Genomic DNA, 23,824 nt, shown 5'->3' with positions numbered 1-23,824 from the left:
GATGTGCAGGCCTCGGCGGCCTGACCATGAGGGACGTCGCAGGTACCGACTCACGCGACGTAACACCTTTGATATTTAAGGTATTTCTTATTACATTCAATCGGTGTAATCTTGCATCTTTAAATTTATTATAAATAAATTATGATTATCCTATATTCTTCTTTCTGATCAGATAAAATGCAAATCGGGAAATCAACAAAAATGTCTAAACCTGTGCTTGATATCTTCGTCGATCGAAACATGCACCGAGTATCGGTTGCTAGTCGTTACGGAGAAGCTGGAGCCTGTCTCATTAGCAAATCCAGTTGTTAGATGGGGCAGAGTTATGGCGTTAATCGAGTCGAACTGGCAAGTAATTTTGTAAATCACCACCGAGGCGTCGCTTTTTCCTGATTTTCCTACCAGGAGAGTAAGAAGACGTTACGTCGTTAGTCTGGTATACCGAATGGAATTAAAGCAAGAAACTCGGCTCGGATGAAAGAGAGGCGCGAGGCGAACGATTCATCATCGAGCTATCGTCATCGCCCGGGAACGAGAATCCGCGGCGAACAAAGTTCACGGACAACATCGTAATAACCTGCCCCCGGTGCGTAATAACACTCTTAGGCGGAGTCTTTAATAACGCGCGGATGACGCTAAACTAGGTAGACAAGCGTTAAGTCAGCCGAGTCTTGGGCAGCCGCCGCACAGCAAAGCAATATGAAGTCCGACCGGTAAAACTTCCGCAATATATACACGCCGCGGCACGCTCGGAAATTAGAATCACCTTTCTTCGAAGGAAATTAAAAGTTACCACCGCGAGCAAAGGAAGAGTTACGAAGTGGCTTAGGCTGCCGTCCCTGGTACGGCCAAATGGAACTCCATCGTCGCTACCTTCGCATCGCGGAAAAGTTGGAACGAAAGAAAAGTAACATGCTCTTTGAAAGGTTTGAAAACAGTTGTGAGAATATTGGATTGTTCGGTATGTTGGTGACGGTTTTAATAGTCCATTCATTGTATTGTATTCCGTATATCGCATAATATCGCACGGCAAAAAGATGATAAATCCTTTTGTGTCGATTTTCAGACTTTGTAACGGATAATCGATAATAATAACACGAAAGCTTAATTAACACGTTCGATTTTGACGATTAATACAAATGTATAAAGATTAACAATGGAGCTACTAAACCAATAAAAATGACTGTTGTTAGATCTCGTAATTTCTAAACTACTAGAAATATTTCGTGATAAATTTAACAAAATTAACATTTTTATCAAGACAAAAACATAATTATTATATAGTTATTCTTTCTTATTATACTTCCATATTTAAATACATATTAGAGCTCGGTTTGATTAGTAATAACGTTAACATTTTTGTTCACAGTAAGATACAGCGAAATATAATCTACATTGCAGAAACATTAATCAAAAGCCCAGTTTCCCTGAACTCGTCCACGTTCAAAAATCAATAGACTATACCATGCACCCTATTCAGCTTCCGCTGCACCCTCAGCGTGCAAGGTGAAAAATAATCACTCCAGCCGCGAAGGCATATGCTCACTTGAGGCGGATCACGAAAAGGCTGAAGGGTTGTGTTTTGGTTTGCCATCCAAGCAACCGAGCACTCGGAGGGTGGTAGATTGTTTGATGGTTGATTGTCGCGCACCGCTTCGGGGGTCGTCTGATTGGGTCGCCGCGAAACATCTGCCGGCCTCCCGCGGGGCTCCACGACGACAATCATCCTACAATCGCGAGGTAATACACCAAAAGACGTCTTCATTCGGCTAGGGGAACACGTCGGATGAAAACGGAGGATTTGTCAGATCGGGACGGAGAAGTCAGCCGGGCCGTGTGTCGCGTGATAAACGAGTCCCCGCGATTAGTGTGCCACTCTCTCTGTACTAACACGTTTGAGGTTTAACATAGCTTAGACTGCGACGAAATTATCGGGAAAAGCGAATGGAGATGTTCTAATTGCAAATATACGGTGGCTACAAATAAAAGATTATTTGCATATATCCTTACCTTGTTATAATATGAGAAATGTGTTTTTATCAAATTCTATAAATTTCATTTTCATAGTATGAAATTTTTGTGGTCATATAGAAGTAGTACTAAATTATATGAAATTTAATGTACTTGAGTCTAATTAATTAATATATAAATGTCATAATAATACACATGTATAATGGTGTGCAGATATTTTTTATAATCATTATAGGTCCATGAGATCCTATGATCTTATACTAGAATCGCCAGCAATTAAAGCGCAAATAAAAGAAAGCGAATAAATTGCGTACATATGAAAAAGAACATAATGCATTCATATCTTCGCTATTGTAAATTTAAGCAAATTTTATGAAACATCATGAACTGATCACGTTATTAACACATTGATCGTTTTAGTGTTAATATTTCTTAGTCACTTCCTCTAATGATTCCTAAAACTTTTCATTTCTACTCCTCATTTACTTTTTTACTTTGATTCTTAAGTACATAGTCCTATAAAAATCAACGCTTCATCTCTGGCAACTACAGTCTTAAATTACTAGCTTCAACTGCGCAATTTGAAGCAAAACTTCAAATTTTTTAACAAATCTTCTCGATAGTTAAACATAATAGCGTTTGTTAAAAAAATATTCTCGTAAATTCTACCTTTGAACTGGGTCGTTCACCGGCTGCCACGGAAGGACGGTGGAGAGGCAACTTTGAGCGGACCGGTGCAGGACGGGAAGAAGCGGCGGTATTGTGACAACGAATTAGAATCAAAAGCGACCCTCTTCCTTTCAGCCGATACGACTTTGTCCGCTCGACGACTTTCTGCCAGGGCCGGTGCTCATTCCATGGCAGACTCGCTCGTGCGCGTCATCCACCTGAAGCGCACACATAATCGCGCGGCCCGGCCAAAGAGGAGTTGCAGAAGAGAGGACCGTTTCTGCCTTTTAAAAGCGCGGCGCATACACCGAGCCATGGGACGAGAGGCGACTGGCTAGGACGGTGAGAGGAAGGCAAGAGGAACCACCGGCAAAGGACGGAAAAAGAAGAAGGGACTTTTACAAAACTCATCCATCCCCCAAACCCTGGCCCGCGTAGAGACACTGATACCTACCGGCTGACGGTACCCACCTACAACCCGACGACAATGGATCCTTTGCGGGCAAAAAAGCGTAAAAAGAAAGGGGTAAGAGGGGTTGGGTTCGGTGAAAAAGGAGGAGAGGGCAAAAGAGAGCGGTCCACCTCCGGCACGGGGAATGAAAGAAAGAGCGGCAATGATGAAAGCATTGTCCCTGTTCAACGGCTCCTCTCCCTGTGAGCCTTCGAGGCGGCCAGACCATCTTCTCCACCTTCACCAGCACCCCATCAGCCCCTGTCCGCATCCGGCATCCGCCTCCTTTTACATCCGATTTCTGTTCTTTCCGACACTGTGTTCACCGCAGAAATGACGTTCAAAATTATTTAAAACGACGTTTCCACGAACTATGGGCAACTAGGATGGTTGCCAACTTAGGACGCTTGAATCTTGATATTGATTTTACGAGCAACGTCTTTTTGGTTAGGTTAATTGGAAAAGGGAAAAACGAGTGACGATACGTAGTCAAGTGACAAATGTGATACGTCCAATTTTGGAACTAGAAAAGTTGTGTAGTAAGTTTTAGCACGAATGATTTTATAGTCGGAATTCACTGTTCTACGTAATATTTTATGTATATAGTAATTAAGGAAAATATGATTATATGCTTACTTAAACTTTAATACTCTGATATTAGTACTAAACTTCGACATGTAGCATTTTCATCTATTATTATTTGATATAGCGAACACATTTGCATTGCTATAAGTAGCAGTGTCTGAATCACGGTTCGAACAGCAAATATCGAGACACGACTTAACACGGAAGTAATTACTCTGTCCACATTCTGCCCTCGAGAACGTCCGGACACGTGTCCGTCCGAGGCGAGCTTCCACGAAGATTACGAGACGCGCAACCCCAATTCAGGAATGTAATTCGAGAAGCCAAGTGTTTGCGTGTCTTTGAACGCCGGAGTCCCACGAGCCGATCACAGAAGACCCTTGACTCGTCCCGCGTAATAACGCGATAATCTTCTCGTGCAAAACAAATAATGGGGGTTCCTGCCCCTTGGCTAACTTCAACCCTTTTCCTGAAACTCTGCGATGAAAGAGAGAGAGAGAAAGAGAGAGAGAACAATCCCCGATGATCGATCACAATCGGCTCCTTTCGTTCGAGGGTGTTCTTCGCAACGTCGACGCTCGCAGAGAATACAGCCTATACAGGGGTTTAGGGTTACGACCCCTACGCAGCCGTCGCGCTGTTATTCTTCCAGCGAAAACTATTTACAAAGTCGGGGCTAATGGCATCAAGAGATTTCGCTCCATATGCCTCAACGCCCCTGCCAGAATTTCGCTCGTTACTACGACTCTCTTGCTCTCTTCTACGACATTAGCGTACTGTTTCTAACCAGATCCACTGAGCCTCCAGTGGCGTACCATCCCCTTTCCTTCAAATCTTTCTATTTATTCGTTCCATAAATGAGTCTCTCCGAAGCGGAATCAATCCGTTTTTTGTTAATTTCCTAACTTCGTTATATAAATCCACGATTAACGTTCAATTCTCAATTTGCTTTTAGCTGTTCTCCCCAAAAGCATGACATAAGCGGTGGTAAAATTTGAAGTAAATTTAAGATATAGTGTTTATAACATCATCTTTCTGTGCTTTCCAATTTATGGAGTTGATCAGCGTGGCCTCTGAGCAGCTTAAATATCAAAGTTAATGAAGATATATTATTCACAACATTTAAAAATCTTTATCTTCATCGCCACGTGACTACTTAAGGCAGACTCTTCAATTTTGGCCTAACTGTATTTTAATCTAACGAATGATCTTACATGTATACACCGAAGTTAATCGGTCTTTGCAAATTTTTAGAACGCCGACACTTGTTGTGAGATCATAAATACTATCAGCTTTAGGTTTGAACGATTACATGTCATCGAAGCTTTTAGTGGCCCCGTCAAAGTCAAAAACGTCCTTTCTGCCTACGCCAGTGATAATGCCGCTTCTGAACGAGCGTAAAACGAGCCGAGGAAGGGGCCAGCAAATGCACGTGTGGAGCGTAATGCAATAAAAGTTTGTCGAGTGGGTTGAAACGTATGCATATTGACCCGGTCAATCTCGTAACGCTACCGATCATCCACACCTCCATCTTCCTCGCCCCTCCATATTGGTGTCAGTTTCCACGGCTCGCCATTGCGTAGGTGCGATCCGTTCATTGGAACGCATTTAACTCGATTTCCAGGACCGGTCTCAATAACATACAGCTCTTTGTCGCCTCGTATGCAAATCGTCTTTGAGAAAACGAGAGACGTACGTACATGCGTAATTCACGCTGCTTTTCAAAGTCCAAACACGTTACAATTCTCCTATTAAAACCAATCGACACGTACTACATAGCAATCAAATCACACGCTAAAACGTGTCATCCCCTTCATAATATCGATTACATTTGCCCTTAATTTTCCACCGACCAAGTATACAAACGAATGACAATGGTGTTTTCACAGGTCAACATCCGTACTCGAGAAGAATCGAGAAGGACCGCTAAGTCTACGAAAACGGCGGCTCATTGTGAGAATTTAATTGACCGAGAGCCCGACAATCCCAATCTCGAAACTACCAGAGGAATCGTGGAACAACGTGGATTCACAGAGCGCACCCCTTCGCTCTCGACTTCGGTACCCCTTTCACTCGTGTACACCAACCCTCTCTCGGTCGTCGCCCGTCACGAACGCCTATTCTTCTCGCGTTCTCCTCGTGGCTGCCGCCCCCGCCTACACTCACCCCTAATATCGTCTCGCCCCCTTCGCGGCCACGGTTCTTCTCTCCCTTTCGCACAGGCGAACGCGCACAGCGCGCACAAATGGAAAACGGATTGATTAATCGTAGTAATTACCGATCAGCCCCCGCTAATTAGATATCCGACTCCTGCCCACCCTACGGCCCCCAGAGAGTTTCCCGCTTCGCTATACGGGACATAGTGATGGCGGTGGTGGTCGTACCACTGTGAGAGGGGACTTCGCAGACGACCGACGGTGCTTGATGAGAGAGAGACGCCGTCAGCCAGCTGAGGGTGGAAAGCACTGCTAAATGAGATTGTTACACGAAGCCAGCCAATGAGTCCAAATCAACGATGTGTACTACACGATTTTGGATTTCTCTGGCTGAATGGACGCTCCAGCCGCGCTTGCATTGCTTAGTCTCGTTTGTCGAACGTGATGTGTATTCTTTGAGTGATCTTTGAGCTTGTGGCCTTATTGTTAATAGGGTTTGCTAACTTCTACCATTTATTTTGGATGATACGTTCGTTATACCTCTTCGTTTTCTAATTAATATTTTGTTTCTGGAGTCTTTAGAAATTTATTCAAATAAATTTATCGTTCTACGAACGATAATACAGTGAGTAGTTCGAATGGTACACGAAAGTCGGTCGATTATTAGAACTATTACGATTTAAACAAATGATTTGAAGAAAGAATTTCACCAAGCCGGAAACGAAACAAGGAATCGATCAAAGAACTTTGAGATACGCTCTTGCAAAGAATACTGAAGACAAATATTCCGTTTACCACACCTTCGCAAATGTTTTGCTAGCTTACTGGCATTTTGACAACGGTGAACTTATCAAATATCGAAGAAAAAATGTTTTCAAGCAACAAACGAGACTAGAAATCCATCAAGCATCTTTAAACGACATTCTACTAAAGAACACTAAACACACAAAACATTGATTCTATCGTTTCTAATGAAATATCCAATTTCAGCATGATCCAGTTTCCACCAACAACAAACCATATTCTTTGCCCATAATCTTTTACGCATGAGGTTGTCTAACGTCGACGCGACCAAAGTTTTCGCACATTTTCCTACGCATCACTCGATGACTACCAAACAGTTTGGCAACGAACGTTGCTTTATTCCCTTTGGTCCGCTTCTATCGCAGCACCATCAATCGCGCGGCGAGGCGCGCGAGCTCCCGCGGGCCTCCTTCGCGTCGCGGATCAAGCTCGACGTGGTGCAGGCTCGTTTGTACGTTGTAAGAGCAGGTGATGTCGGGGACCGTAAGTCAGCCGGGTGTACGGTGTCACCGGTGCGCGCTCGTATCGCGTCACTCCATCACCTCGAGGCCCTTTCTCGCACCGCTGACGCGCCTTACACGGCTGCCCCAAGATTTTCAACTCAGCCGAGCGTGAGCGCGGGGGCTTCGGTTACCCTACAGAGTTTCAGCAGCGGCCGCGACCCACGATAAACTTGGATCCTTGTCACGCATCCGGATCTTACGTCGTCTCCAGAAATTCAAGAGCCTCGAGGTGCACCGGGCTCGAAAGTGTATAAGATGTTCATACACATCCGTGGTATGAATTTGCAGTTTCGAAGATTTTTAAGATGCAGGAAGATGTGTTCTTTGCGGTCTGGTTGATCAATATTTAATAATCTGTTGCTTTTAGAGTTTCTTGGATAATCCACCATAAATCCTCTTGAAATGTTAATCACACGTTTTTCAAGAGACTGCACGTTTTAACATCGTTGTTTTATTTTCCCTGCTGTGGTACGAATTATGGGACTCAATAAATAAAGGGGTTAGGTAATTGTATTTATAACGAACTATTTTCGAATTCTTTTTTATCATTGTGATACGATATTTTTTCGCGTATGAAGGGGTTGAGATATAAATACGAAGATAGAGTATTACAATCCTTATTTAAATGGTTTATACAAATTTAAATTACTTTTCAGTGCCATATAAAGAAAAAAATTTCTCCGGGTGATCAATTTTCCCAATCCCAAGAACAGCATCAGAAAAAAAAAGAATTTCTCTTTTACCCGACAAAGGCCGATTCGTGCACCGAAGGTCCTGCTTCCCGGAACGAGCTCATTTGCGGCGAATCGACTGTTCTCCAGCTCTCACGGCTAATCGAATCGCCTAATCTTCGTCGGATTCGAACCGAATCGCTCCTTACACGGAATGCAAACGACTCAGGCCGTATCCCGCGCAACCTTTCTTCCCACGAGGACCAGGAACGGAAAAACGTCGCCCACCATAAATCCAGCCAACACAAACCGACCAAGAGGATCAACCTGTACAATCCCACCTGTACTTCACGCAAACATTACCAAACTCCGTTTACCTCGTACGAAACGTCAGTCTAACTATACCATATTCAATTACCACGTCTTATTTAAACGCTGTCTGTGGGTTCCGTGGTGGTTCACGTTAACAAAACACGTTGCCACCTCCGCGCATCCGGATGATTTACCATCAGCCATCATTCCATCGTCCTGACAGCGATGGTTTTGGCCCAGCAACGTTTTCGCGGAACGCGTAAAAGAGATTAGTTCGGCCGTGGCCGCAGAAGTGACGTTTAACGGCCATTGCGCTCAAAACTGCGACAACCGCGCGCGCCCGGTGCAACAATATTTGCGAAGCACGCGGCACAAGTAGGATCGGCGATGTGACGAGGGAGGGAGGGTGCAGTGTCGACCAAGGGGGAGGGATATTAACATCCGGTCTGAGGATTTACGGCGCCATTCGCGTGGCTCCCGGGTCTCGGACGATTTTGTAAAACGAAACGTCTCGTTAGCAAGTCGCTTACAGCCGAACGCTCCGCGTGTCCACGTGTTATATGCATGTGTATATATAGACATGGATGTACGTACACGTTTATAACGTACACACCGGGACGAAGACTGCTTGGTGGTTTTACAGCGGTCTAAATTACCCGTGCGACGTACAGTTATGATGTTAACGATCCGCTCGAGGAACCGCGACAACGACGGAGCAGGGAGGAAGGGTGGTCGAGTGCTTGCACACCGTACTAGTCGCCTGGTGCATGCGAAATCACTCCGTGGACGTTACCCTTCAGCTCAGAACAGATATCGTATCGCGAGATGAAAAAAAATAGCATGTTCCTTTTGATAGGGTGCTGGTGGTAAACGTGTTAGGTTCGTTAGCGGTGGCGGTAAAGTTGTTCGTTTTGTTTTGGATGAGTGGACGAGTTATTAAGCTTGTTTCGTTTGAAATTGTCTACTGATTGTTCGATAACGTTCGATAGGTCCAATAAACGTGGTAAATGTACGAAGATCGATATTGGCTTGATTTAAACATAGTTTCGATTCTCACTAAACCTGTATCTACCAAGAGAAATAATTTCAGGAGACTCATGCTTCGTAGTCTATGATAAAATCGTTTTGTAAAAATGATATTCTGTGATCACAAGAAACTTGAACCTCGACCGAATTTGTTAGGCACAGAATACGACAATGTCTGTTTTAGGTCTATTACGTTACATGAATTTGAAGAAGATGTGAATACAACTACGTAATATTCTTTCATGACACTATTTGACTACCGCCTTTTGCAGACATTGTGGAATTAGTTAGATAGAAGACATATGAATTGTTTCACAAATGGATGACGTATGACTGAACCAACGCGTACAGCATTTCAGTCAAAACCTTCATACCATCATATGGATAATGATATGGGAAAATCTCGGAAGTGGCGAGACAATTGTATGAAACGTAACAGAATTGATTAAACGAAATAATACTATCGTAACGAATTAACTAATTACATTCCACGAAACCACTATTACTTTCTCATCACGGGAATAGGTAAGATCCGAAGAACGAGAGTTTCAATAAACGCGGCGTTGCTGTATGGCAACGGAGCCGAGTGCCAAGCTCTTTTTCCTCTGCTTGGAGGACGAAGGCCGGGTTGGAGGACGGTAAATTTCGAGCGGTGATTAAGCGTCGTCTCGGGGGCTTAAGCGAAATCGCTCTTCGTCTCCGTTAACATCAAAATCCTCTTAAGACACCGGTTCGCCGTCGCGGCAGCTCGGTTGCAGCTGTAAGTGATAAAATTATTTCAACCTCCGGTCAAATAGAGCAAATCGCGAGCACCGCGACGGACGTGCATCGCGCGAAGAAAAACACCTCGACGGCGATGCGCGCAAGAGCGCGGGGACGCGGCGCGGGAATAAATGGCCTGGCCGATAAAATTATTTCGGACGCGATGTTAAGAAAGGAAGTCTTGCGGCGCCGCGCGATACTCGTCGACAGCCACGCGGTTGGAGCAAAGAGCAAAATGATATACCTGCGAGAAGCGCCCTCTGAAAATTGATTAACGAACGTGGCTACCTTCTTGCGTAAATTTGTTGCGACTAAGTACTTTGGGAAAGCAAACGCTCGTAATAATTAATGTTTCGTGACTTTATAGTAGCGTGTGCGCTAAATACAAAAAAAAAATAGGCCCTTCATAAAGATTTATTGATCGCAAATTGTATTCTAGAAGAAGCATGTAAGCTAAATACAAAAAATATTGATTCTTCGCAAAGATTTCTCAATCGAAAATGGAGATCGGAAAGAATAGCACGCTACGTAATAAATTATTATGCTTCTCAACAAGTTACATTAAAATTACATTAGTTATTAAAGGCCACGCGATAGTAATTTAACTATCAGCGAAATCAAGAAAGGAGAAATAAACGTCATGGGTAGGCACGAGAATCTACCGCAAATTGCGCAACGTCTACGAGAACACGCGTCATCGGGGATGAACGGGCCGACTGATAAACTTATTTCGAGCGAGGCGCACGAGCAGGGAGCCGGTAACAGCGAGAAACGGTCGTCAACGCGCGGAAAGGTGTCGACGAAACGAACGGCCTAGGCGATAAAATTATTTCGACGAAATAGAGTAAATGGTGGATTCGCGGCGGAGGAAAAACGCGTCGGACGCGGCGTCGAAATAAACGGCCTAAGTGGCAGTTACAGCACGTGGGACGGGAGGAGATGGACCGGGGGGACGGGCAGACCGATAAATAACTGCTGGTTTATTAGCCAGATACGCGACGGTGGGGAGGGAACGGTTAAATTAGCAGAAATATTAGTACACATTTGCGCCACTGCGAAACACGCTGCTGTTCAACGGAAGTAGCGACAGTCGTGTGTTATACTCTACAAACAAGGAGATGGAATAGAATAGTTTTCGAAGTATGTTTCCTCCCACTCGCATAAATTAGAAAAACTCAGTCTTAAATTAACTTAATAATAAATCACATCAATCTTATTAGATTTTACTTAATGGAAGTGGCTTAATTTAGTAGATCGAATAGGATTTAGTAGATCGTTTCGAATTTCGATAACGATGAATCGTACTGTTTGGGTATAAACATTAACATAAAGAAATTTGTTAATTTAATTTTGATCGACTAACTTGTACGAAAGGCCAGGATACCTCTAGTTTTAAAAAGATAATATTCTTCTTTAGTTTTTTAGTAAATTTTGTCCTCGAAGATAATTTACAACACCTCCTTTGGTATCGCTATGCACTGTACAATCTAACGAATCGAATTCCACTTCCGACTGTAGGATTAATCAGCCTGGTCCAGGAGAAAATAACATATACGTTGTCCGATCGGATAAATTCCATCTTGAACTCAATTCGAGAGCTGTTTCATCCCCGCGGTACACGATTCCTGGTAAGCTAGCACGCGTACGCGGAGGATCGCGAAGGGTTACACACGGTAACAAGCTGGCAACGCTTCTAACTACTGTCCGGGCTGATATATGTGACGGAAAATTGTGGGCGAAGGTAGCGAGAAAGAGAGAGCGGAACAACGAGTAGAAACAGAGCAGCGAACGGAGAAAACGAAGTAGCGGAGGGGAGTGAAGAAGGTGTATCGCGGAAAGAAGAAAAAGGGGTGGTTGCCGTTGGGCAAGGGCGGACAGCGTCCGTGCACGTAGACGCAGGGGGAACGCGTTTTATTTACGAATTATTTCATTTGTCTCGCGTATTCTAATTAGACCTGCTATTTCTAAGCAACACCACTGGCATCGTCCGTCGACGTCGTCGTCGCCGTCGTTCCTGAACGCAGCCCTCGTCCGAGCTAACGTTCCACGGTGCAACGGCCATGCTCTAATTGCATTACGGAAACATGAGTTTCCCCCGGCGAAATATATCACGAAACTTATCGCGCCACGAAGAAATTGCCGCGGCGCTCGCATACACTTCGCCGGCGCGCAAGTGCAAGCCTCGTAAGCTCTGCGGCCCGCCTACGTGCGCCCTTATACCTGCCCACCCACGCGAAGCATACATCACAGCCCGCACTTTCGGTCTGCGTGAAAAAAGAAAGAAAGCAGGAAGAAAAGAAACAGAACAGAAAAGAAACTCCTTTCTATGCCTCTCGCTTCGTTTCGCGAGTTTCTCTCAGAAAAATCCACGAGATTCCGCGACCGAAGATCGAAGTAACTTTATCGTTTTTATGTAATTTCTTTAACCTCCTTTCTAGCTCAACCACGATCGACTTAATTAACCTCGAAGTTACCGCGGAATGCGAAGAGCCGCACGACGAGCCTCGTCGAGGTTATTTCGGATGCATCGGAGCATGGTCGAGCGGTGAAAAGTTATGCGCTACTAATTTGCGCGTGGACATCGGTTACGGTTAATTACGAGGCCGGCAGCGAGGGAAAATGTCAGCGATATGGACAGATGCCTGAGAAAATATTGGTGGTACGGGGGAGCACGTAAACAGGGAGCCTTGCCAAAAATTCCGCACGCGTTACATCGCACGCGTCCGTCTGTCTGTCTGTCTGTCTGTCTGTCTCTCTCTCTCTCTCTCTCTTTCCATCTCTCTCTCCCTCTCTCCTTGCGAGCGGCTGCACCGCCGCGACGCAATTAACACTGTTCAGGACTCGGCCGCGCAATTATCGTGGCATCGCGTAGGCGTCGCTAGAACGTGCACCAAATAAATATTAACGCGTGGCTCGATGAAAAAAATCCCGATCGCCGGAGGCCTCCTTAAACTTGATTTGTGCTCAATTACCGCGCTCCACGTTCACCACCCTTTATCCCCCGTCCTCTTGTCCCTTTCAATTCCTGTCTCGAGCCAACCTCTACTCTCTTTCTCCTTCTTATTATACGAGCTCGTCGTTTCGCGAGGCGTCGCGACGATTTTATTTATACGCGCCGCAAACCACCCGCGTCTCCGTGGCGTCGCGATGCAATGAGAACGCGAGCAGACGTGCCGGACCAACCGCGTGCAGCCAGGATGGGCAAAGGGAGGACGAGGATGGGAAACGTAGAGCAATTCGTTTCGCATTTTATATCCGGCTGCAGGAACCGTCGCTGATTCACCCCCGTGGACGACACCGTAAACGGGAACGCGGATTATTTCGATCCTTGGTGAAGTTTACTGAAGCTGAGACAGCCTCCGGGGAATTCTTACATTCCGGTCGGTATAAACAAGATTCTTGCTGGACGACGCCGATACATCGACGGAGTTACAGTACGATCCGTTAAAGACCACGACAATTTTTTTGATTCGCAAGTTCAATGGAGATTATGTGCAACAGGACAGTTCAGTCTGAGAAGCTATCGAGTGTATGTTATAGAAAGTTCACACTCACGTGAAAGTTACAATCTTGTAGTTAAATTGTTCTTATATAAGCCGCTCGTTTGCCAAATGAATTTAACTTCGTGAAATAAAGAGTAGAAAATATCGATGAAACTTGGCCTGTGAGCGGTGCATACTGTACCGTGCGTGTTCTTTCTTGCTCAGTAGAGCGTCCCTTTCTGCCACAGATTATGTAACTTCTTAAGCAATTATAAAAAAATAATTCTTCAGAAAGATTGCAAAGATTATAGCTTGTTTCTCTGAGAAGCACCTGTATCCCATTTCGTATACCTTCTCATAATCCCTGAAATAAATTGGGAAAGAAACGTTTAAACGCAAATCCAATCCTCTAAACGGTTCTGTACGGACGCGACAAAATTTCAAGGGGTGACAGCAGGGAGGGAACGCGTATTTTCCGAGAACTTGTACGAGAACGGAAGGGTGAAAGGGCCGCTTAAACATCACGGTAAACAGGGGCTGGTGTAATTCGGATGCTGGCGCAGGTGTTACGCGGAAACATCTATCAAGATAGCGAGATACGAGCCAAGGGGGACGCTTCCGTCCTCTGTAAAGAGAACGGCATGGATTGGGAAGGGGGAGAGGTAACTGTGGATCAACTCGAAGAAACGAGGGATTTCACGGGACAGGACGCACTAAGCTTCCACGAGGGTGCTCTCTGGCTCGTCTTAACCCTTTCCGCCTCGTAACGGATCGCGTGGAATTAACTTTTCTTTAGGACGCGCGACTCTTCCAAAAGTTTGTCCAGGAACTTCCTTTGACGTGACGTGAATTAGGAGAATCTTTATTTTGGATTTGGATCAGAATTTCGTGAAACCGGTATCATTAATATGTGTCTTTATAAAAGATAGTTATTTAATTATGGATATTGTTAGATTGGAATGTTTATGCAAATTGATATGAAGTACAATGGACGATATTGTGTGTCGTTATATTCAATAGTTTGCTGTTAATAAAACTCGGATTTAGTGCTCCACCACCGATTAATCCATTAATACATTTGATAATAACACACACGAACATAACCAATAAGACAATTTCTAGAAATATTTCTCGGTCTTGACAGTTTCGATTATGGTCTACTCATCTAACTTAATGTTTTCTATGCTAGTGCTTTTTCATGACGTGCGCAAAATATGTTTCCAATGCCGAAATTATTTCGAGCAACGATAACACGAGTTCTATTTATAATATGTAATCGGTTTTAATTAGGATAAGAATCAATGAATATTTCATAAAGACACCAGTCTTTTCGAACTTCGTACAACGATAAAAAAAAAAAAAAAAAGAAAGAACAGCCACGAAGAGAATATCAAGCGTATTCTGGAAATTTCTGACCGCAAATACAATTTTAGAAATTCGAATTCGATGACGCAAGTTGAGTCTAAAAGCTGGTCCTAATGATTTAGATGTATCCTATTCACTTTATGGATCTGAAAAACTTACATCTGATCCTTTTTATCTCGATCCAGCAAATAAAAGGAATATTCAAGTTAATAACGTTAAGTAGATATCTCACCGATACCCGAAAATATTTGAAAAAACTCGCTCTCACTCATCCCCTTCTCAATTTCCTTCGAATTTATCGATTCGTCGTCAAGGCCTACTATCATAAGCGGTCGTGAAACTCACAATCGAATATCGAAAACTAAACGATTCCCGTGCACACGCGCCACTGCCATCAAACTCGTGGAGAACTCGGGGATGATAATCCTGCGAAGGCGCATTGGCAATTAAATTCGCGTTTCCCGGAGAACGAAACGAAAGGCGGCATATCCCGCGAGACTAATCCCGGCCCGCCATAAACAGCAGTCGAACGATTAACCGTATCATTATGAATCATAAGAGGAACGAAGGCAGCGGCTTATTAATTGCGATCGTTCCGAAGCGGCATTCCGCGTACGGCAAATTGCCGTAAGGTAACGCGAACGACCGTAAAATGTAACCTCACCATCTCGTTGGCTGGAATCTCGAGCGCGTGTTCGTTTCTTTTCCCCCTGCCCTCTCTTTTCCCCTTTTTTCCGTTCTCTCTTTTTCATTTTAATTCGAGCATCGATGGGGAGAGCGTGAAAAAAAAATCTGTCGACATTTAACTGGAGGCAGCGAGCCACTCGTAACGCGTTCCATATATCAGCGATGCGTTCGTGGAATGTTGCTGCTAACGATTATTGTTCGAAGGTTCGCATACGATGAACGATAATAAAAAACGAGTACAAAGTGCATATTTTCAGATAGACTAATTTAGCTTGGAATAATACATACATAATTTAACACACGATCAGATAGTTGTTCAGAGATCGGAATTAGAAACCGCGCGGAAAGTATTCCAAGAGCAGAGGCAGCACGCCTTGTCGAGCTTATCAGCCGCACCTGCAGCCGCATTCTAAGCGGATGCAGCCACCTACGAGGGGCCGGTTAACCTGTTCCTCGCGACGATCGAGATCCTGGTGAGCGGACGATACCACCGCTTGTATACCGCAGAATCTCGCGGCGATGGGCTCGCGGTGTCTCGCATTTTTCGCTATCGCATTTATGGCGAGCGGAACCGAAAATCTCGCCGGAGTACACGCGCTCGTGAGTGCGTTTATCGGTAGCGTCAAAATTCCACGGAATTTACAGTATCCTCGTTTCGATATACGAACGTCGAATACAAGGAACAAGAGCACAGAGGCGAACAGCGAGAGAAGAAGAAAAACGAAGAAGGTAGAATAAAAAGAAAAGTAGAACGAGGCGGTTTACTTGTCTCGGAAATCTCTCGGAGATCTCTCTGTCTCGCTCCCTCGACGGCCCAGATACGAAAATCGTAAAGTCGCTACATAATAGCGGCTAGTATAATCCGGTACGGCACTTCGCGCCGAGATTAAAGGTGCATAAAGCGGGCTGGCATAAACGTTTTACAGGCTGCTCGCCTACCTGGCTGCCAAGCATGCAAGCCGCGCGAACGAGATATTATTTTGAACGTCTCGTTACGTCGCTGCGTGGCCGGCTTCGACAGTGTTACGGTTTTATTCCGCGGGAAATATTCGCCTTACCCGTGTTAACGCGTGTGGTCGAACCGCAGCGAATAACAGAATAGAACAACCGTAGTACGGTTTTAAAGAAATAATCGTCGAACAATGCGACACTCTAAGGGTCGTTAAGGTTTACGACCGGTGAAAGTCGAACAACGATGACTGTCAGATAGGGAACGTGGGAAATGCGGATAGAGAGATAGCGAGATGGAAATTAAGAAAACGATGTTGTCACGTCCTTTGTCTTTTCGTGATTTATTTACCTTTACTCGGATCGATAAAATTTTGTTCTCGATAAAGGTGCCATTTGTAAATTTTCGATAATAAAAAGATAAGATTTCTCAGATTGGTACATTCAACTTTGTTGCAACTACGAGTCGCAAAAATCGAATTCCTAAATTCCTAGCCGACACGCCGATACGTCAAATTCTTTTCAACTTGCTTCAATGGCTTTCCTTCGAACGGAACGCGAAAACCTATTGAAACGGCAGCTTTATCTTCGACAAGGGGCACGCCAGGAATCCCGCGGGCTCAACAATGCCGTCTAATGGCGGCGCGGAGACAGGTATCGCGGGAATTTCGAAATCTACCACACGGGTGCGTACGTTTCAAAGTGTTGTCGATACAGTTCTCCGTATTTCGCGCGATCGACGCGTTCAACTAATCTACTTGTCGCTGTTTGACTAGCTTAACCGACGAACTTAATGTGATTCAGATTTTATGGATAACATCGATGTTGTAACCAGGCAAGAGGAAAAAGAAATTTGTATTTCAATGAGGCTAAGATTGAGAAAGTGTCTCTGGTTAGAAAACGAATTATTAACTGTCCGTGAAAGACTGTAATTCATGGAATCGATTTATGTATACGTATTGAGTTGTTCGAACAATTCATAGTGTGTTTGGCACCAGTCGAAGTATTCTATTTAGTATTTGGTTGAAAAGAAGTTCCTAATTGTATTGATATTAAAAGAGGCTAAAATGGAATATCTGTATTCGATTAATAATAAAGTTTCGTCTCCTTTACGATAAACTGATGAAGATTAAAATATTGAATCTGAATGGAATGTTGAATTTCATTCACCGGATGTAACAAATCGCGCTGCCATTTATTCAGGCTCCTATAAAACTCTTTTAATTATCAGAAATAGAATACTCTAAAAACTTAATGAAACTCGAGTAAAATCTATAAAGTGAAGTAAGAGAAGAAGGATGAAAACCTTTTCGAGAAAAATTCGTCGAAAAAGAATCATTGAAGAAAAATGGAGATTATATATTTATGTAATAAGACTAAATTTTCATACATTTCGCTACGAATTCTTCGAACAGTTTAACGCAATAAATTTTCTCGTGGCACTCACCAGTTGTTAACTTGGAGAATCGTCAACCCCGTGTCCTGAGCCAGTTGCTTCTTCTGGTCTTCCGAAGGGTACGGATGCTACAACAAAAAGAAACGAAAGAACTTAATAACTTTCTTCCTCTAGAAATCTAATTACCACGTACATTTTACAAAATATCATAATCACATGCTATCTACGACTAACCCAGCAAATCTTCCTCTTCGATGGTAATACTCGAAAATATTTCTAGCCAATGTTACATCTTCCTTACTATACGCGAGAGTAGTCGAGGCGAGCCGGTCGCAACTTACGCGTTATTTACGACGACACAGCGTCGAAGCGAGGGCAAAGCCCGAGCCGTTCCGCGTTCCCCGGCAGTCTATGCTTTTAAACAATTTATCGAGTGATTTATCGCGTAACAGGTAAGTGCACAGAGCGCATAGATGGCACGGGGGACTTTTATCTGCGCGACGGCAGTCGCATTACTGGGCATCGCGTCGTCTGGACGCACCTGCGAAATGCTATATGCTATATTTATTGCTGGACAACAACGACAATAAAAAAAGGAGAGAGAAGAAGAAAAAAGAGAAAAAAATAAGAGAAGAGTGGTAGACAAAAAGGTCGTCCCTCTATAACGGAGCAACAAGCGTTTTATCGTGTTGTGTCGATGCAGATGCACGCAGGACGATCAGTCCTTCGATGCTCGTATTGGCTTTCAGGAAAGACAGAGTTTACGAGAGGCCATTCAAGATATACGGGAGAAAGGTCAATGGTGAAGGGACACGTTCTGGATAGGCGGTTTACAAGATAATCTCTGTGTCGCGAATTATTGAAGGAAATCGACGGATCCGCGGCGATAAAGCCCTCGGAAACGACAGCTTTACATGACCGAGCTGGATTTAGTGGTCGCAAGGAAGGTCGTAGCAACTTCGTTGCTGGTTGCACGCTATGTCGTTGTAAATTATTCTCTTGTTGCGTTTTAACGTTACCCTTTTGCAGAAACTTGTTTCCTAACGGCACATGGGCGATGTTAACTTTGCAAGCTATAACTTTGTTGCTAAAATAATTCCCCAACAAGGCGCGCCTGTAATTATGGTTTTACGTAGGTTGTACAAAAATTCTTGATTAAATGGAACATGTTGCAAGATTAAATATTTACGATTAAAGCGCCGAGGTTTAAAATGTTAATGCTTAATAAAGCGAGTGAAATTTCACTCCATGTAAAGTTCGTTTTATATCATCGCAAATTTTTCCGTACATCCCGGCAACTTTCCTATTTTTAATACTTTTAATAATAAAACATTTAATAAGTTATTCGTTTCTGTAACGAAATTTAGAGGATGATTACTGATTATCGATTTCGAAAATGAAAAAATATAAACTAAGGTGAAACTGTAGTATTTACTTGGTTTTATTTGTGTCTTAGACAGTATTTAAGAGTTAACTACGTCAAAGCCATGATATAATTTTAATTTGTCGAAATAAAATTACACGTATATAAACGCCGCTTTAAAATTCCATCAGGATACATTCAGATTCTCGCTTGCCGTACCGAAAAAATGATTCACTGTGACACAAGTGGCGAAGGGAACTCGCCATTGGCAAGAGCTCAAAGGCGCGGCGGCGAAAGCGGAGCTAGATGCATAAATGATGCACTCCTCGGTTATTCCATCGGTCTTGCTGCGCGAGTCCATAAATTCGTGTATAAATCTCATCGTTCTCCAAGCGAAGTTACTGCTCGCATTAATTTCGCACTTGCGGCAACACCAACCGCTTCGATGCACGCCGAGCAACAGGAAGACGAACGACACGTGCCCGAACCTACGCGCGTTACAACGAAAACATTCCCGCAAGATGTCTTGGTTCGTAAACGATGTTAATCCGTGCGCATGATGTCTATCGAGTGAAAAAAATATTCTGTGAAAATTGAAAATTTAAAAGTGCGTCTTGATTCAAATCTTTCTTTCTTGAGTATTTTAAACATAACAAAAACAGTACTATCACTGATCAAGAAAAGGTGAAAATAAATTACCATCTATAAAAGTACCTGGATACATTAATTTTGTTAAAATATACAATTTTATTGGTTTATATTACCTATTAAAAGATAGAGTATCATTATTTGTAGTATCATTATTTGAAATATCAGTAATCTTTATAGTAATTTAAAAGAAACTTAATTGTACGATTCATAATTTCGAAATGAAGCCAATTAACACCAAGAAGTTAATTTTATTGTCATAATCAGAATAAAGATCAATATTATTCTACATTTTTATAGCTATGATTTTGTAATTGAATAACATCCTGTCAAAGATAAACAAGTTTCTGAACTCTATTAAACGGTATCATACATAATTTACGGATGTTACAAATAACTGAATCAATTGTACACAAGACTAAAATGTTAGCTGAATGACCTGTCAGAACATAGAATCATATTCTGCATTATGAAGAAAAAAGAACGCACGCGATCCGCGGATAATCACGTTAATTACATCACGAGCTACACGAAACGCTCGTCCCCCGGGGACAATGCGTCGTGCATCTTAATTTTCATCTCTTGTATTAATTCCCACCGTGATATTAAAGTCGTCACTAAACAAACAAATCGAGGTTACCATGGATCCATTTATCATAGAAAGCATGGAACTCGTGCGAATGTCGAACTTACGTACGTACATTGCTAGTCCTGTAGATATATCATGTCGCATTTTCACATCAGCAACTTTGTAGTTCTACTCTCATCTAAAACTACCATTCTCAAATTTCTGGCATATGTCCTTGAGAATCTTTAGGAGATTCGAAGTATCTTTCGTCGTAGCTTCACTCATGTTCAAGTCATTCTCCTCATGAAACCTCATTCTTTCAAGCGCTTTAGTGTTATCGTCCTTCTTTCTGATGACATTGTTGCTTGTTCTTATTTAGGGTATTGTTCTTCGTGTTCCTCGTATCTTCTCACATTCTTCTTTTTATTTCTTTGAGTCTTTTTACTGCCTTTTCGCTTCTTTTATGGAGTTATTGCATAGTTTTTCTATTCTTTCATTTTACGTATCTTATCACGATCTCGTTTCTTTATTTCATTACCAGACTCTTTTTATTGATGTAACTTTCTTCTATGTCGTTACAACGCTAGTGTTCCTCCACGCATTCCCTAAATGCTGAATTCTCTTTTTCTGATACTCTTGTATTACTTTTTCTCTTTTGTCTCGTGATTCCTTTGCACTAAAATTTTTATGATCAAAGTATTTTATTTCCATGCTTTCAGTCCATAACAAAGAACATCTGATAAAACGCCTACTCGACAATGCTACTGTCAAAGGTTTCCGATTTCTTCTCACCTCTTCATCCCCCTTTTTCATATACCTTCGACATCCCCTCGCCGACCTCACGATCATTTCTTAATCGGGGAACGTTCAACCGGAGGAATGAGAAGCGTCTGCAAGATTCATTCAATTCGCGGAATGTTACCTGTAACTTTCTCGCGGTAATACTTTTAGCGAGTCAAAGTTGTGCATCGTCACGGGTGGCCCCAGCGGGGGTGGGGCGACCCTCCTGGAAAAGCATCGGCGGCGATACGGAGGAGGGAGGAGGGTGGGCAGGCCAGAACGGACCGCCGCGAGCACTTAAGACTATTGTTTTCAATGTAATTGGATAGCTGCTGCCTTCTCTCTTTCTCTCTTTGTCCCTTTTACTTCCGCCTGCCTTCCGTTCCGGCAGCTACCACGATCCCAGACGAGGGTGGAAAGCAGTCAGCCAGCCGGTCCCCATGTAGCTTCAACAATTATCTTGATTGTTTTATGCATACACCAACGAGGCGGACGCGACTCTGGCCAATAGGAGGGGAGAGACGGTCCTTGGATTTTGCGAACGAAACACGATCCAGTTGAAACTCCTTCCGACTTTTCCGCTTGTTTCTGCCTTTCTCGGTTAATGATAAATCTGTCGCCAGTCAATTTTTCTCCTTATTGTTTCGTCAAGGACAAAAGTGGTTTCGGTTACATTTTTCTGAACATCAGTTACTGGCACGAATTTATTTCAAAAAGCTGTGTTAATAATACACAGACGAAGGAATTAAATGTTTCTAGATTACTTCCTTTAAATCATTCTTTTATACCTTTCAAGGATTATTCAACATTTATCAGTTTGGAAATAAATATAATAACCGCCCGAAGAATTCAGAGCGGAAGTTGAAATATACAAGTACAAAATACGTGAATCTACATTAGAAAATTTCTTCACGTGCTCTTAATCGAAATGTTATATCCTCGTCTGTCTATACTTTCGATAGTTCCTCTGCTCACAACAAGCAAACCACGTTCGCTGTAACTTCCCACTGATTTGCACCCTCGTATTATGTTCCTCGTTATATTCCTCGCTTCCTAAATAACAAAATTCGCATCTATAATTTTTCCTTTTCTAAAAGTTTCTTTCTCCCTTCGAGTCCCAAACTCGTCACGACTTGCCTTCCCGGAATAATTGGCGTCTCTCAATCCTTCGCTCTTTATTTAGCCACGATCAATCCTCGTCGAATACGCAGCCACGTCTCAATCGACCCTCTCGCGGCTGTATACCGTCGGTATGACGTTACCGCCGCAAATGGAGAGAACGCTAGGTAGCCAGGCAAGATCCGATAGAAACTCCACGAGCAGACAATGCTCTGGGCCGATTTAATTAGGATAAGAATCGCTTGGATCGCGTATACACGGCCGCACAATGGGCTTTCACGGAGGGGGTGAGAGAGGAAAGCGGTTCGAGCGGAGAGGAGAGTCGAAGCCACGCTTCTGTTGCATGTATACTATGGCTCGCCTCCAAGAAACATGATATACAACGGGGTAGAGGAATTGGCGGCGGGCTTACAGCGGTTTCCAAAAATACCGCAGGCTTCGGGAAAAAGTAACGAGCAAAGAGGGGAGTTCAACCAGGGGGTACGAGGGGCCGGGAACGTAATACCGCGAGCGCCACGTGCTAATTATGTAAAAATATGATGCGGTTCGGCCGCTTGCGGTGCTGCCGCGGGCTTTTATGCGCAGCCGGATTCGCTCGCGCGTACGTGCGCGCTACCATCGGGTTTGGCATCGGCTCGTGGGGCCCGATATTCTCGTCGAATTTAGTGTTTGCGCGACCTGGTGGTGAATTACGAGCGACAGTGTCGCCGTGCAAAACCGGGCCTGATTTAGTCGACCACCATATTCCACCATACTTACGCGATTATCGCACGAAGAGAAAACGATCGGAACTGCGTTGATTAGAGTGGATAATGTTGGGTCAGTATGCGTGTTAAATGAAGCATGGGTCGGTAACTAGAATTAATAAAGATTTTGGAAATTTAGAAGGAATATTCCTACAATTTTTCTTAGCTTAATTCGCAATTGATATGGTATTGTTCTCATTGCTAATAAATTAGCAAGTAATGATTATAGAATTTATTTATATGGAGGTAACAATTGTCCTTGTATTACGGGAATAGGTATCGAGAAAAATGAAAAATGCAGAAGGAAATATGTTATAACTGTCCGTGATTTGATCTGTACCACACCAGTTGATGATTGACACTTGAAGAGTATTGCAAATATTATCTACGTGACCTTAATTCTGTAATTTGAAGCTCTCTAACTATATCGTGTTTCTTTTAGTGATGTTTAAATTACATATATGAAATTTCCAAACCTACAGCTCGCTAGATGACTGTCCGATAGATTAAATAGATTTGCGAGAAAGAAAATAGAGGTCAGAATAGTAGCCGTTTCAAGCGTAGAATCAGAACTGGTAGAAGAAAGAGACACGCGGAATTGTCAAAGCGGATGACTCGAGTCGGCAGCCAAACAAGCGATAAAATGAAACTGAGCGATAAAAAGACAATATGAAAACCATTTGTGCTCTCGGTCGACTCGGGCTGGGGTAGAAACGAGCGAGGCGGAAGCCCGGCTAAGTGTGTAAATGAGTCCGTAGTTTAGCCCGATTGCCTCTAGACGACCCCTTTTCGTGGTACGCTAACCTCATCGC

The 23,824-nt window shown here is 43.4% G+C and overlaps 1 protein-coding gene and 1 long non-coding RNA gene across 9 annotated transcripts in view; one reads left to right on the top strand and one right to left on the bottom strand.

The window, feature by feature from the left end:
* The window catches only part of Hth (Meis homeobox homothorax), a 507,314-nt gene that overhangs the window by 111,202 nt on the left and 372,288 nt on the right, over positions 1-23,824 (bottom strand). For all 8 annotated transcript variants that reach the window (XM_072013316.1, XM_072013317.1, XM_072013319.1 and 5 more), the window contains one exon: positions 17,840-17,916. In XM_072013316.1, coding sequence (XP_071869417.1) covers positions 17,840-17,916 — 77 coding nt within the window. The remainder of the gene's footprint in view (positions 1-17,839; positions 17,917-23,824) is intronic.
* Positions 16,335-17,540, top strand: LOC139992465 (uncharacterized). Its single transcript, XR_011801115.1, has 2 exons — positions 16,335-17,078; positions 17,169-17,540. It is a non-coding gene; the product is annotated as an uncharacterized lncRNA (long non-coding RNA).

The sequence above is a fragment of the Bombus fervidus genome, chromosome 11 (assembly GCF_041682495.2).
Source record: "Bombus fervidus isolate BK054 chromosome 11, iyBomFerv1, whole genome shotgun sequence".
NCBI classification, from domain to species: Eukaryota; Metazoa; Arthropoda; class Insecta; order Hymenoptera; family Apidae; genus Bombus; species Bombus fervidus.
Note: the sequence above shows the minus strand (reverse complement) of the source record. Positions and strands in the feature narration are given on the sequence as shown.